Below are 13991 nucleotides of genomic sequence, written 5' to 3'. Positions count from 1 at the left end.
CCTCAACACACACACACACACACACACACACAGAGGCCCATCCTCAACACCCCCTGCAACTTGTCTCTAAAAGAATAGTGCACTGTGTCCTTTCTAACCCACACCTTTCTTTGTGCCTTAGTTTCCTCATATGTAAAATGAGATGAGAATTGTTCAGCCATGAATGGTCGACTCCAACATCTCAATGTTATCCTTCACAGGAGAGGTAATGAGTCCGAATTGGGCACAGACTTGTACCAATTAATGTAATAGTTAAACTATTATTGTTATGGTCAGTCATCTTTATTCTGGCCTCTCATAAGAGTATGAAAAATAACTAACAGGACTGTTAACTCACAACTTGCAAAGTACATCAAAAAGTCTACTTTGTATATTGATCTTAATGTCAGATTCAATTTTAGTCATCAAGGTTGTAGTCTTTCAAGGTTACTGTTAGTGAATCAATTTCCTTTTTGGCTAGTGCTCTGCTACTTGAGCCACATCTCCAGCCCAGCTTTTTGCTGGCTATTTTGGAGGTGAATTCTCATGGATTTTTCTGCCTGGGCTGGCTTCAAATGATAATCCTCTGGACCTCTGGACCTCAGCCTAGAGTAGCTAGGGTTACAAGAAGAAGCCACTGATACCCTGCATACCAAGTTCTTGATTTTGAATTGAAAAAATCTAGAGCTCAGGCCACTCTTAAAGAAAATCGAATGAATAATTCATTTATCAAAATCTTATCTGCAGGGCTGGGTACATGTGACTTTGTATGAAAAAGATAACATGGTTATTTCCCCTATAAACTTCAGTTCAGAACAAAACACTGGCCATTGGCACTGGTTTTTTTAAAAAGTGACAGATGATTGCCATTGCCTTATATTCTGTGTTCTAAAATCCTTTCTACTTGTGATTGGGATAGGGACCAGCTTCAATCCAGTCTGTGTGTCTAACCTGAATTATCAGGAAAGGGGATTGAAGAAGAAGATTCTGTCAAAATACACTGTGTTGTCAGACAGGGTGTTTTTGTCCCTAGGGAATGTTGGCAATGTCTGGAGACATTTTTGTTGTTATTCCAAATATGGGGTAGGCAGCTACAAATGTTCATCTAGTGATTGGAAGTCTGTGAGACTCATCTCCAATTATCCAACAAAAAACCCCAGGAAGTGAAGGTGTGGCTCAAGTGGTAGAACACCAGACTTGAGTCAAAAAGCCAAGAGAGAACAGGAAGTCCTGAGTTCAAGTCCCATTCCTGGCACCAAAATTGAATAAAAATGAAAATTGAGCTCTTCCCATAGATGGCTATTGAACATCACCAGCTTGATGTATGAACATACTGTTCAAGCTTTAATTTTAAAGACAACACCTAGAATGGATCAACTTGAATGCCTTATGTGGCACAATTGCTATGCCTTGGGGAAAGGAGATTGCTATTAACTCCTTCACAAAAGTGTTCATGATGGAGAAAGGCTGCCTTCAATTTGTTTCTGGCTTTCCTTTAACTTTGTAACCCAGACTTTAATTGTAAAGGAGCAAACATTATCAGGTACTGCACCAATACCTACTAACTCCATCCAAACGTATTACTCCAAATGAGTGACACAAACTATGAAAACTGTTAGTAAGTTTTTTATTGAAATAGTTTAGTATAACATTAGAAGATCTTAAAATTCTATATTCTAAACCAATGCAAGCACTGCATATAATGTCTTCTCGAATCTAGTTGATAATGTATCTAACAAAGGAAATTATCATGTGAACTTCTACAAGTTGGCTAATACAATTGAAGCTGGAGGCTAAACAACTTTGGTATATTCATATTTCTCTGGTTCCCTTCTTGAGTAGATATAGCCAGGTCTACCTTTATTCAGCAGATCTGGACAGGATCAAAACATTTGGTGGTTTTGCTTACGTGTCCAAACCTTGAGTGTCAAGAAAGAAGAAAATTCTAGGTTTAAGCTGCTCACGAGGAAGGCAATCTTTGTAACTTTTGTTGAACTAGAACCATCAAATCCAGTCTGCATTTCCACCATGTGAGGCTAAGTGCAGTCAAATGAGTTCATAAATGGATTCAGAGATTTTTGGAAAATACAAACATGGGAGCCAAATGAGGATAGAAAATACAAGTACGTAGGTCAGAGAATGGCATGGAGATTTTTATAACAGGGTTTTATCTGAAGACCATTATTTTAAATACTTCTAAGATAATATTATCTTTAAGTCAACTGGCTTTTTAGCCATGTCAACATATTTAAACTTGCACCATTGTCTGTCAAGCTATCTACATACAGGTGTTTACAAAGGTGTCCTCTTTTTGTACAAGCATAGATGTTCAAAAAATACAGATGTCACAAATTTAAGAAAAGTATCAATTGCACAGCATCAAGATAGGCTCCTTACACATCTCCAACCAAGTTTTGAACCCATTACAGAGCTGACTTTACCAGATGACCGCACCATTCTACTCAAAGGCTCAGTACAGCTGAATGCTAGTTGCTGTAGCAATGTAAAAGTTCCTGCTGTCATCAAGTTTGACACTCTAAAGAATTCAGTTCAAGTTTTTCAATGACTTACTGGATTTGCATTTTTTTGACCACTCTGAGATAATGAACTCAGGCCTACTGCTTACTAGACGGGCGCTCTCCATTTGAGCCATACCCCTTGCCCTTTTGCTTTTGTTCCTTTTCAGGAAGGGATTTCCATTTTTGTCCAGGCCTGCCTGGACTAAACTCCTTCTACTTATGCCTCCTGCACAGCTGCTTGACAAGAATGTATCACTATGCCCAACTTATTTTGTGAAGATGGAGTCTTGCTAACTTTTGCCTAGGCTAGCCTCAGACTGTGATCCTATAGATCTCTACCTACTGAGTAGCTGGGATTATTGGCCACTATGCCTAGCCTAGATTTGCATTTTCTACCTGAAGCATTTAGATCAGGAAAATTATTCTCTACAGCTATTAAGTTTCAATGAAGAGGAGAAGTTGCTTTTTATAAATCATTGCTAGATTTTATCTGCAGGCAAATCCTCTTCTTTGAAGTGGTTTGAAGACTTGAGTTGGTTGTCTCTCAACATGTGTACAAGCAAATTCTGAGTCAATGCTTGCCTTTTGCTACTCAAGAGGATGCTATGAAGGACCATCTTATAGAAAATGCACTCTTCAGTGAATTCCCCTTCACCATCACTTTTGAGCCACTTCTCTTGAACAGTATCCTAACGGAGCAACTAATGCTTACTTCTTCTACTTGTTTCAGGCTTTCCTTATCCCTGCTTCTCATGCAACAGCTTTAGTTGAGCTACTCAGTTGCCAGGGATTTTATTTCTTTTAGTTATGAAGGGCAAAAAAATACTCAAAGCTGTTTAAATATGCATTTGGTGGCACTCAAAATTGTATCTTTTCATTTATAACAAAATAGTGAACTGCCTAGTAAACTTATTGGAGTCTTCGTTTTGGTGGAAATCCATGTGAAATGCTGGGGGAAAATGGAAAGTGAAAGCAAGAGCTAAAAATATGTCCAAGAACAAGATTCGAGGACATGAGATCCATCCCAATTGGTTCCCTAGGGGACACAGGGGAGAACATTTATGTGACAATAAACTCACAAACTGTGCTCTTGCAATGGTTTCTTTTCTTATGTGGGTGCCAGTACTGGAGATTGAACTCAGGGCATTTGACTCTAGCTTGGCTTTTTCACTCATGGCTGTTCCTCTACCACTTGAGCCACAGTTGCACATTTGGCTTCTTGCTGGTTACTTATAGATGGTCTCTCAGATTTGTCTACTGAGGCTGGCTTCAAACCATAATAATTACATGTCAGCATCCTGAGTAGCTAGGATGACAGGCATAAACCACCAGTGCCCCACCTCAAAATGGTTTCTAAATCACAGCAATTATGGAACAATTTTTTTTAGGGCAGGATGTTTCAAGTAAGTGATAGTCATGACTCATCTTAAAAATGGAAATAAAAATGATGCAGAGCTCCAATGTCTTTGATATATCTACTCTCTGCTAGAAAATAGGTTAGCGTTCATTGTACACTAAATAAAATTTGGTCCAAATTAAGTACAATATTCATAATTCCTTATTTGAAACTCAATTGCTACTTTTTTAAAAAAGAAAAAAATTAAAATCTATAATATTATTCCTTGTCTAAAGTTCACTCTCAACTAAAGGGATTTACAGGGTTTCACCCAAATTTCCCCAGGCATTCTTATCATTATATATTTACACAAGAGGCTTTAATTTGAAGTTACAACTGGCAACCTCAAAATATATAAACTAGGAATTTCCATAACGGAATTTTAGACTTGGGAGTTGTTGCCTCAAAGTACTAAAAGAACAAAGGAGAAAATCACTTATCTAAGCAAGTCAAAGTAATAAAATACACTTCTCATTTAAGACAATTCACTTGAAGATCAAAATAACCAATACCTTTACCCCCCCAAAAATGAGAAAGAACCAGTCTTGAGCTTTCAAAGGGGAAACAATGACTCTAAGAGTATACAAAGATCTGATGCTTTCTGCCAGTGATATGCTATCATTACAGAGTCCTAATGCTAAAAAAAAAAAAGCAAACAGATGAGTGAGTAGTCCAAATAGACCTGCTCACATTTCAAATTCTGCATTTACAGTGGGACATGACTGAACAGGTAAGACACAGACTCCCCATTGTGTGTCCTTCGGATGGCCTCGGCCAGAATCATCGAAATGTCAATCACCTGAATGCCAAAGAGAAAACAGTAGAGAAATGTTAGTTCTACTGTCTTAAAGACTGAAAAACAAGAAAGACTGAGAATGACTTATTCAACATGAATAACTGTCAAACCTGCCATCCCTGTGTCTCTAGGGAGAACAGAGAGATTAGGGGTCTAACTTCCCATCAAAACCTGCTAAAACCATATGGGTTCCAGAGGAAGGTTTTTGGGTTCAGATGCCTGAAGTCTTTCAGTGCTACTGTGAATGGGAGACATACTTTCCTTGGGACAGTCTACCTGGGCATTAGAAGGTTGTTTATTGCTCTCTCATTATTTCAGAAAAGTCAACTACTATATCCATTTAAGATCACATTTGTGATCATCTAATCCAGGGATCATCAAAGTGCTCTTTCAGAAAGTCAACCTTGTTGGCTTTGTAGGTGTGATGTTACTTACAGATGTTCAACTTCCCCACTGCAGCAGAAAGCAGTCACAGGCACATATGAATGAATGGCTGTGCCTGTGTACCAATAAAACTGTTTATAAGTATAGATGGTAGATTTGGCCTCTGGGCCATAGTTCATCATCTCTCAAGCTAAAATATTGTTCATCACTCAAAAGGAACCACTAGCTTAACCATTTTTGAACTTAGCTCCTTTCTCTAATGGATACAAATCCATTAGAGGGTCACCGTGTCCCACTTGCCTGCTCTACTAGGGGAACTAAGGCTTGGGAATGAAATGACTGGCCACGGTTCACTGAAACATTGAGGCAAAACTCTTCTTCAGGCCAGTTGGTGTCAGGTGGTCAGCACTCTCTCTCTGGTGGTCTGTGAGAACCCAGGTGGGAGGAGTATGAATGAGTGGAGTTCTGGAGATCCTCAGTACACTACCCTCCTATTTTAAGTTGTGCTAATATAGAGAGAAAACCTAAAACTTGCCATCTTAAACCACTTGGAAGCATATAATTGAATAGTATTAATTACATGCCCAATGTTGTGTAAATATCACCATCACTTATTTCCAAAACATTTTTTATCATCCCAAATAAAAACTGTATATTCTTTCAACATGAACTCCCCATTCCTCCCTCGTCTGTTCACTGGTAACCACAATTATGCTTTTGCTCTCCATCTACTCCTAATCTATGTAATTCATTCAAATCCAATCATATAATATTCCTGTTTCTGTGATTGGCATATTTCACTTAGCATGTTTTCAAGATTTACCCATATTGTAGCATATGTCAGGATTCCTTTCTTCTTTTTTTGGGGGGTGGGGTCCGGTCGTGGGGCCTGAACTCTGGGCTTGGGCGCTGTCCCTCAGCTCAAGGCTAGCACTCTACCACTTGAGCCACAGTGCCACTTCTGGCTTTTTTTCTTTTTGCTTATGTGGTGCTGAGGAATAGAACCCAGGGCCTCAGGCATGCAAGGCAAGCACTCTACCACAGAGCCACCTTCTAAGCCCTCCTTTCTTCTTAAAATCTGACTATGACCCCAGTATAACAATAGACCACACTTTGGTTAACTATGCATACACTGATGGACATTTGGGTGTTACTACTTTGGGCTATTATGATTGCTATTGCTACAGTTAGTTGTGTGTAAGTTTTTGTTTTAGCATGTTTCCAAATTTTTTGTTGGAGGGAACACACCTAGAAGGGCATTACTGGGTCATAGAGAAATTCCATGCTTAATCTGGGTACACTTATTTCTTACTGTCTTTCCACTGTGATTTTATTAGTTTACCTTTTCTAACTAGTAAACATTGCCCTCTACTGATCCTGGCACTTCTCAGGGACCTGATAGGATTCCTGTGGTGATGAGACACTGCAGCCTTAGCCAGCACACACACAGAAAGCTGGATGCTGGATTTTGCTTGTAGGGATGTGAAATAGGTGCCTTGCAGCTTGGTTCTCCCTGGGGTATAGATAGTACCTGAATCTTGGAGCAGTGTTTCATCTTGTCTTCTTGTGGGATTGTGTTGGTGACAACAACAGCTTCAAAGGCAGCATTATTAATTCTGGAAATGGCTGGCCCAGAGAAAATCCCATGGGTAAGAATCGCATAAACTTTGGTGGCTCCGGCTGAGAGTAGCCTATAAAATAGAAGATAAAAATTAACCAGGTATGGAAACACACGGCCGTGATGTCACCACTGGGGAGAATAAGAACGGAAGATCTTGAGTGTGAGGGCAGTCTGAGCTACATAATGAAGCCCTGTCAAAAACAAACAGCTTATCAGATTGTCTCCTTAGAAAGCTGAGATCTGAGAGACAAATCCTCAAGACTCTTATCACCAATTAACCAGCAAGAAGCTAGAAGTCCAGGCATGTTTCAAGTGGTAGAGAACTAGCCTAGGGGGTAAAAAAGTCAAGTGAGAGTGAAGTCCTGAGTTCAAGCACCCATCCCAGCATGCACATGAAAATTAAGTCTATATAAATATTTTTGAAATACTCGCCTTGAGTATCAGTGTTGAAAGTAAAAAGTAAATTCTATGAAGAAGATGAGACAAATTCCACTTATATTTATTAGCCAAACCAGGAACTTTTAAGGCCTGTGTAAAAAAAATACTACTCTACTAAATCAGGAATTATCAACGTTAGCATTTGGGCTCAGACAGTTCTTTAGTCTGGAGTTGTTCTGTGCATTATAGGAAAAATTAGCAGCATCCCTGGCTTCCACCTACCAGCAATACTCCTCCCCTCTTGTTGTGATGACCAAAGATGTCTGTAAACATTGCCAGATGTCACCTGCAGAGCAAAACTGTGCCCCAGTTTGTAAACTACTGGCTAAGCAAATAGAACCAAAATAGGTCATTTTGATGTGTGATCTACATAGAAAGTTTATTAGGAGATATCTGGTGCATCTCAAATGGGAATGGCCATATCTGGAAGGGCTCCTTAGCTGTGTGTGGCTCAGGGAGGCTCCTACCAAGGATGTCAGATCTTTCTAGCATCTGGAAAGCCACATGGGCAAAGGCTAAGCCATAAGAAGCAAGGGGCCCAGCAACACTCCACCCCCAGACTGTCTTCCCTTCTGGGCTCAGTTTCTGGAACAGTACTTCCTTTGACTGTTTGAAAAATATACTGGAAGTCCAATTTGGAAAATGAAAAGGCCAATGGTTCCTTTCCTACCATGAAAAGAATGCCAAAAATAAATGCATCTAGAAGAATTAGGGAAAGCAAGCCTGATTTTGAAAAACGGATACTTTGTCTTTCTTAAGGACATGCTTTCCTGAACCATCTCACATACTTATCTGCAGCATGGCAGATGGTGCCACACGTATCAGCCATGTCATCCACCAGAATGGCCACGCGGTCCTTCACGTCACCCACCAGAACCATCCGGTCCACTTCATTTGCTTTCTTCCTCTCTTTGTGGATCAGAGCAAATTCCACATTCAGCCTGTCAGCAATAGAAGTGACCCTGAGGACAGATGCAAATGAGCATGTTAAAACAGGTCTTTAAGGGTCTGGAGAATAGCTAGCATGCTTGAGGTCCTGGGCTCCATCCCCAGCACTGCCAAAACAATGGGCTGGGAAGGTGGCTCAGTGGTAGAGTGCTTGCCTTGCATGCATGAGGCCCTGGGTTGGATTCCTCAGCACCACAGAAGCAGAAAAAGCTGGAAGTGGCGCTGTGGCTCAAGTGGTAGAGCAGTAGCCTTGAGCTGAAGAGCTGAGGGACAGCACCCAGGCCCAAGTTCAGGCCCCAAGACCAGGAAAAAACAAACAAACAAAAAAAGGAAGTCTAAAAGCCAAGCCCAGATGGCTCACATCTGTCATCTGAACTACTCAGGAGGCTCAGTTCTGAGGAACACAGTTTGAAACCAGCCCAGACAGGAAAACCACCAAAGAGCCAGAAGTGGCGCTGTGACTCAAGTAGTAGAGCACTAGCCTTGGGCAAAAAAAAACCCTCAGGGACAGCACCCAAGCCCTGAGTTGAAGCCCCAGGACCAGCACAAAAAAGTAGTTTAGGAATGTAACAAAAAAAATAGCACTTAAGATAATAAAAAGAATTAGAATTCACGTATTATAAGCCAGGCATGATCAGGGGCCCACACTAAGTGAGCCATTATTAGAAAGGTGGTAGGTGACAGACTGTCTTTATAATGGATAAAGCTGCTAGATAAGATGTTGACATTTGATTTATTTGTATTTGGGATATTTTTTAAAAATCATAGGTACAACTGAAAGCAAGTTACACAGTACCTACCACTGGGCTGCTTTGTGGAACAGATGATTGGGACAAAAGTTCCAGTTAAGGATGTCATGTCATAAGTAAGCATGTAAGAAGGAGCTCCATTGAACTAGAGGCTCAAGGAGAATGAAAACTCTGAGTCTGTTTCCTTTGCCCAAAATTGGAGGTATGGTTCACATGGTAACTCTACCAGCCTTAAGCCAGGCTTAAGCAAAACAGCTAAGCAAGAGCACAAGGCCCTGAGTTCAAGCCCTACTCTTGGCATAAAATATGCCAGTCACTGTGTCATCCTCTGATGACAACGAAGAGTAGAGTTGGACTGTGCCAGGATCAAGCCTGGCATGGCAGCATGAAGCCGTACCTGTCCTAATCTTAAGTACTTCAAACATAGCAGTTTTGAAAACTGGTAAAATCCTAATGTGTGTTGGTATGGGGGCTTGAACTCAGTGCCTTGCACACTCTCACTTGGCTTTTTTGTTTTGGGGTTGTTTGTTTGTTTTGGCTGGTGTTCTACCATTTGAGCCTCGTCTCTACTTCTGGCTTTCTGGTGGTTAACGGGAAATAAGAGTCTCATAGTCTTTCCTGCTTGTGCTGGCTTCCAATTGAGATCCTCAAGCCTCTTTAGGATTACAGGTGTGAGCCACTGGGGCCCAGCTTAGATAATCTCTTAAACTACTTAAAGTAGTATACATTTAATGGCACTAAGTACATTCACGATGAATACAGCTGTTACCTCTATCTAGTGCCAGAAGGAAAATTTCCATACTATCCAGCAGTCAATCCCCATTCCTTGACTGGCAGGCCTCGTCAAACACTATCTCTATATTTTTAACTGGTCTACATTTCTCATTTCTCATATAAATGCAATTATACTATATATGCGGCCTTCTCACTCTGGCTTCTTTACACGTTTCATCCATGTTGTAGCATATATTGGTACTTGATTTTTTTTTATGGCTGAGTAATCGTCCATTGAATGGACATAGCACATTAATTTACCTACTCGTCTGTGGTTGGATACCTGGGTTGATCTCTGTAATTTGGATAAGGGGAACATTGCTGTTGCAAACATTAGCACACACACATCTGAGTCTCTTTTTTTTTTAAGTTTTGGGCATTTACATTACAGTAGAATGCTGAAACCTTTGGAACTCAGCCTATATCTTCAAGCTAGCCTCTTTTCAATGCTGCAAAAGAATGTAGCAACCAGTCCCAAGCCTTAATAACCCTCTACGTTAGAATTACCAAGGCTGACTTCTATCTCAAGCAACCGATAGATAAATGAGGTAGGTGTAAGGGAAGGCTACTCTTACTCGACATGGCTACATCCCTAGACCCAGATGACTTTTGGAGTTCTAGACTACACTCTTGTTAACTAGGCAGCCTGATTTCCTTTGCCAGTGAAACAACTACAATGCTAGATGACACTGAAATCCAAGGCAACTACTTTTACAAATCCATTGCCAAGCAGAGATGGCAGCAGAAATCATCAGTGGGAGCGAAGGCAGAAGTAGGTCACCCTGAGAAGCCAGCAGACAGCAGTGTGCTTGCTCTGAGGGCTTCTCTGAAGTCCTAATAATCAGGGTTCAGTTTTGCTGACAAGGGATGAGAGATCAAGTCTGGAGCCAGACTGAATGGAGGGTGTAAACAAGAAACCCTGACATAGCACAAGGCCACTAGAGGGCCTTCCATCAGAGTTGGAAGGAGTGAAAAACAAACCTGCTGCCTAGGAAGAATGATCACTGTCTCTGACTCAATGCTGAGTGAAGAAGGTTAGTTCTTTGCAGAATTCAAAACCATATCTTGATGCTTCCTACAGGCTATCCGGTTCAAGCCCCATGACCAACCAAAAAAAAATATATATGTATGACTAAAGGCTGTCCAAATTCCTATTTTGAATACTATGAAAACCCTGAAGAGCTTATTTAATGGAGGAGCCCCATCTCCTCAGTCTGAGTGTTTAATTTGAAGTGAAACTGTGGAAAGTTTGAGGGTGATGCTACAAGGTAGTTGGCAACAATAAAAGCAAATACTCTTGGAAAGAGGAGAAATGTCTAAGGAAAATAAGAGATTCACAGAATAGTTACAAACCAAGTCAGGAGAAACATCTGTAGCCAAATCATAAGATGCTACTATGACATACTAGCATTAGTTGAAAGGCAACATAAAGTTATTGCTTTGTTTTGTTATTGTTGTTGTTGTTTTTGTTGGTTGTGGGACTTGAACTCAGGGCCCCCATGGGCCCTGTCCCTGAGCTCTTTTGCTCAAGGCTAGCATGCTACCAATTTGAGCCACAGTTCCACTCCCAGTGTTCTGGTGGTTAACTGGAGATAAGAGTCTCATGGGAACTTTTCTGCCCTGGTTGGCTTTGAACTTCAATCCTCAGATCTCAGCCTCCTGAGTAGCTAGGATTATAGGCATGAACCTATAAAGAAATAAATTATACGCTTAGATAAGAATAAAAAAGATGACAAAGACTATCCAGGCAAAGTAATAAAAACAAAGAAAAAGTTTGAGAAATAGAAAATAATCAGACATTTCTTACTCAATAGGTAAAGGACTATAGAGACAACACTCAAAGAGACAATGACTGAGACATCAGTCATCACCCAAAGACATCAGTCTTCAGATCCAAGAAAAGCTGAGCAAAAGGACTGATCAATACATGGACAACTCTGCAAAATAAATTCTAATCTGTGAAGAAGAAACAAAAGCTGTACTACATAAACAGTTTGAAAGCACTTGAGGTGGTGCTTACAAATCCAAATAGGTCAGTAGTCATAGCAGAAAAAGGAAAAAACTTCCCAATAAAGTAGAGACTGTTAGTCATAAGATACCAATTTTAGATTTTTTTCTAATGTCTTTGGAAGGAAAAGGAAAAGTGTTACTATAATGAAGTCTATGTTTGTTTTCCTTTGAAAACATCATCCTCACATAGCAACCAAACCCACAGTAACCTGAGCAGACAGCCTTCATTTCTAAAACCAACCTGCCAACTTTCCTCACTTAAGGATTTAATGGAGAGAAGAAAAATGTAATTTGAAGGCAGACAAAACCCTTGCCCCATAATCACCTCCAAATATATACTACTGTACATGCCAATTTCACGAGCCAAGCCACTTGAAATGAATTAAGTAAAACTCATTTATCAGAATATAGGCTGGTGTTTCTCCCAATACAAGGTACCCGAACACCTTGTGCAAAATGGAAATACACAATAATTTTGGTTTTTTGGTTATTTGATAGGGAGCAGAAAGGCCCTGGTCCATGGTTTTGTGTGGGAAAACATTGCCATTTGCACCTAGAGCTCTAAGCCTGTGAAGCCTAGGCTCAGCCTGATTTTCCTCTCTACTAGGTGACTTCTGTCCTCACAAGATGGTTACCTAAAGATAGCCAGGAAGGCATGGAAGCCTGTCTGGAAAAAAGGTCAGCTCTATAGTTCATGATAAAGTAGCCTAAGATCCCTGCCAAAAGCCCCCTGGGATGCTGGACCATTATCATTCCTTGTAAAAGCTACAATGAACTCTTTTTTTCCCATGTATACAATGAGTACATAATACATGTTCCTGATATGTTAAACATATCATATTGAAATCTTAGGTGGAAAGAGCTAGAAGAAAAATCAGATAGATAGATAACAATATATTTACATTTTTCTGGTGTGTGTGTGTGTGTGTGTGTGTGTGTGTGTGTGTGTGTATGTGTGTGTGGTGTGTGTCTGTGTTCATGTGTATGTAAGCATGACCAGGAGAGACAGATATGTAATATACTAAATTATACGTACTGGTTTCACTGGTAAAGATAGAAGGTATTACATGTTGACTAATTTTCTAAATGTTTTTATGTAGACCACATCCAAAGATGCCATGATCAGAAAAGAAAGATAAATCCAAATCACGTGGTTTCATCCATTTCCCATATCACTTTTAGGTTGCATTTATCTTAACAATGGTAGGACTTTTCCTTTCAACCCAAATCCAGTATCAAAGACTACTCAAGAGTGACCTCCTGTGGCAATGTTAAGTTTTACCCACAATGAATCACATTTCCATGCTTTTTTCTAAAGCAACCAGGCCTGATTTCTCAAATACTTATTTTCTTGGGTGAACATGACTGAATTAAGCAAAGGTGGTAATGGTAATGTCCACTGCATGTATCATATACTAATTTTGAGGCTGTTAGTTGGATGGGACTGTTAGTTGGAGAACAAACTGCTCTAGAACATAAGGAGGATAATGACATATAGCGGGCATTTGGAGAAAGGAGGTAACAAAGATTCCTAAATGTAGGTCATAAAATGTTGGCCTTTCCTGGCCAAAGAATCAGAGTGGCTGAGCAGGACTGCACTGAATATGTCTGAGTAAAATACCATCTCAAACCTGGCCATTTACTCTATATTTGCCCCAAAGCAGGACTTAGTAAGTACACAGAAAAATAAAGTATATAATAAAAGGTGTTTCACATCAATAGAGAAAAGGGGAAACGTGTGTGTGTGCACACGCGTGCGTGTGTGCACATGTGTGCGCACACATCAGTGCTGGAGCTTGAACTCAGGGCCTGAACGCTGTCCCTCAGCTTTTTCTGCTCAAGGGGCACCCTACCACTTGAGCCACAGCTCTACTTTCGGCTTCCTTTTTCTTTTTGATGGTTATTTGGAGATAAGAGACTCAGAGTTTACTGCCTGGGCTGGCTTTGAACTGTGGTCCTCAGATCTCAGCCTCCTGAGTATTAAAGAAAGTAAAGAAAGTAAGTCCTGCAAGTATATTGTTGCAGGACTGTACAAGTTGCAATAGCTGTAAGTGGGTTGAAGGAAACTGACCATAGGAGTTATGACATATACACACATAGCTATCAAAATCGATCAAGCCAATCTGATACATAACTGGAATTATTGGTACTATAGAGCAAGTATGCTTTTTTTTTTTTAAAAAAAAAGCTCAGTGAAGAAGTATAAATAGAAAAATTCCCACTTGTATTTGGGAACACTACCATGGGAGAGAACAAAGAGAGGTTAGTCACCTTTAATACTGTTTCAATTTTGGCAAACAGCATGCATGGTTACTTTTTGGCCATATATATAAAAATAGGGCTGGGATAGGAAAAGACACAAAAAAGTCTGTTATTA

General features: G+C 40.2%; 1 protein-coding gene across 1 annotated transcript in view; it reads right to left on the bottom strand.

Annotated features, from left to right (window-relative positions):
* Nucleotides 1–3766: 3766 nt before the first annotated feature.
* The window catches only part of Prps2 (phosphoribosyl pyrophosphate synthetase 2), a 28727-nt gene continuing 18502 nt past the window's right edge, over nucleotides 3767–13991 (bottom strand). The window contains exons 5-7 of the mRNA XM_013032202.1: nucleotides 7922–8095; nucleotides 6606–6765; nucleotides 3767–4693 (exon numbers count right to left, since the gene is read on the bottom strand). Coding sequence (XP_012887656.1) covers nucleotides 4601–4693; nucleotides 6606–6765; nucleotides 7922–8095 — 427 coding nt within the window. The 3' untranslated portion in view covers nucleotides 3767–4600. The remainder of the gene's footprint in view (nucleotides 4694–6605; nucleotides 6766–7921; nucleotides 8096–13991) is intronic.

Source organism: Dipodomys ordii, unplaced genomic scaffold, assembly GCF_000151885.1.
Source record: "Dipodomys ordii isolate 6190 unplaced genomic scaffold, Dord_2.0 Scaffold150, whole genome shotgun sequence".
Lineage (NCBI taxonomy): Eukaryota > Metazoa > Chordata > Mammalia > Rodentia > Heteromyidae > Dipodomys > Dipodomys ordii.
This window is presented reverse-complemented; position numbering and strand designations above follow the sequence as displayed.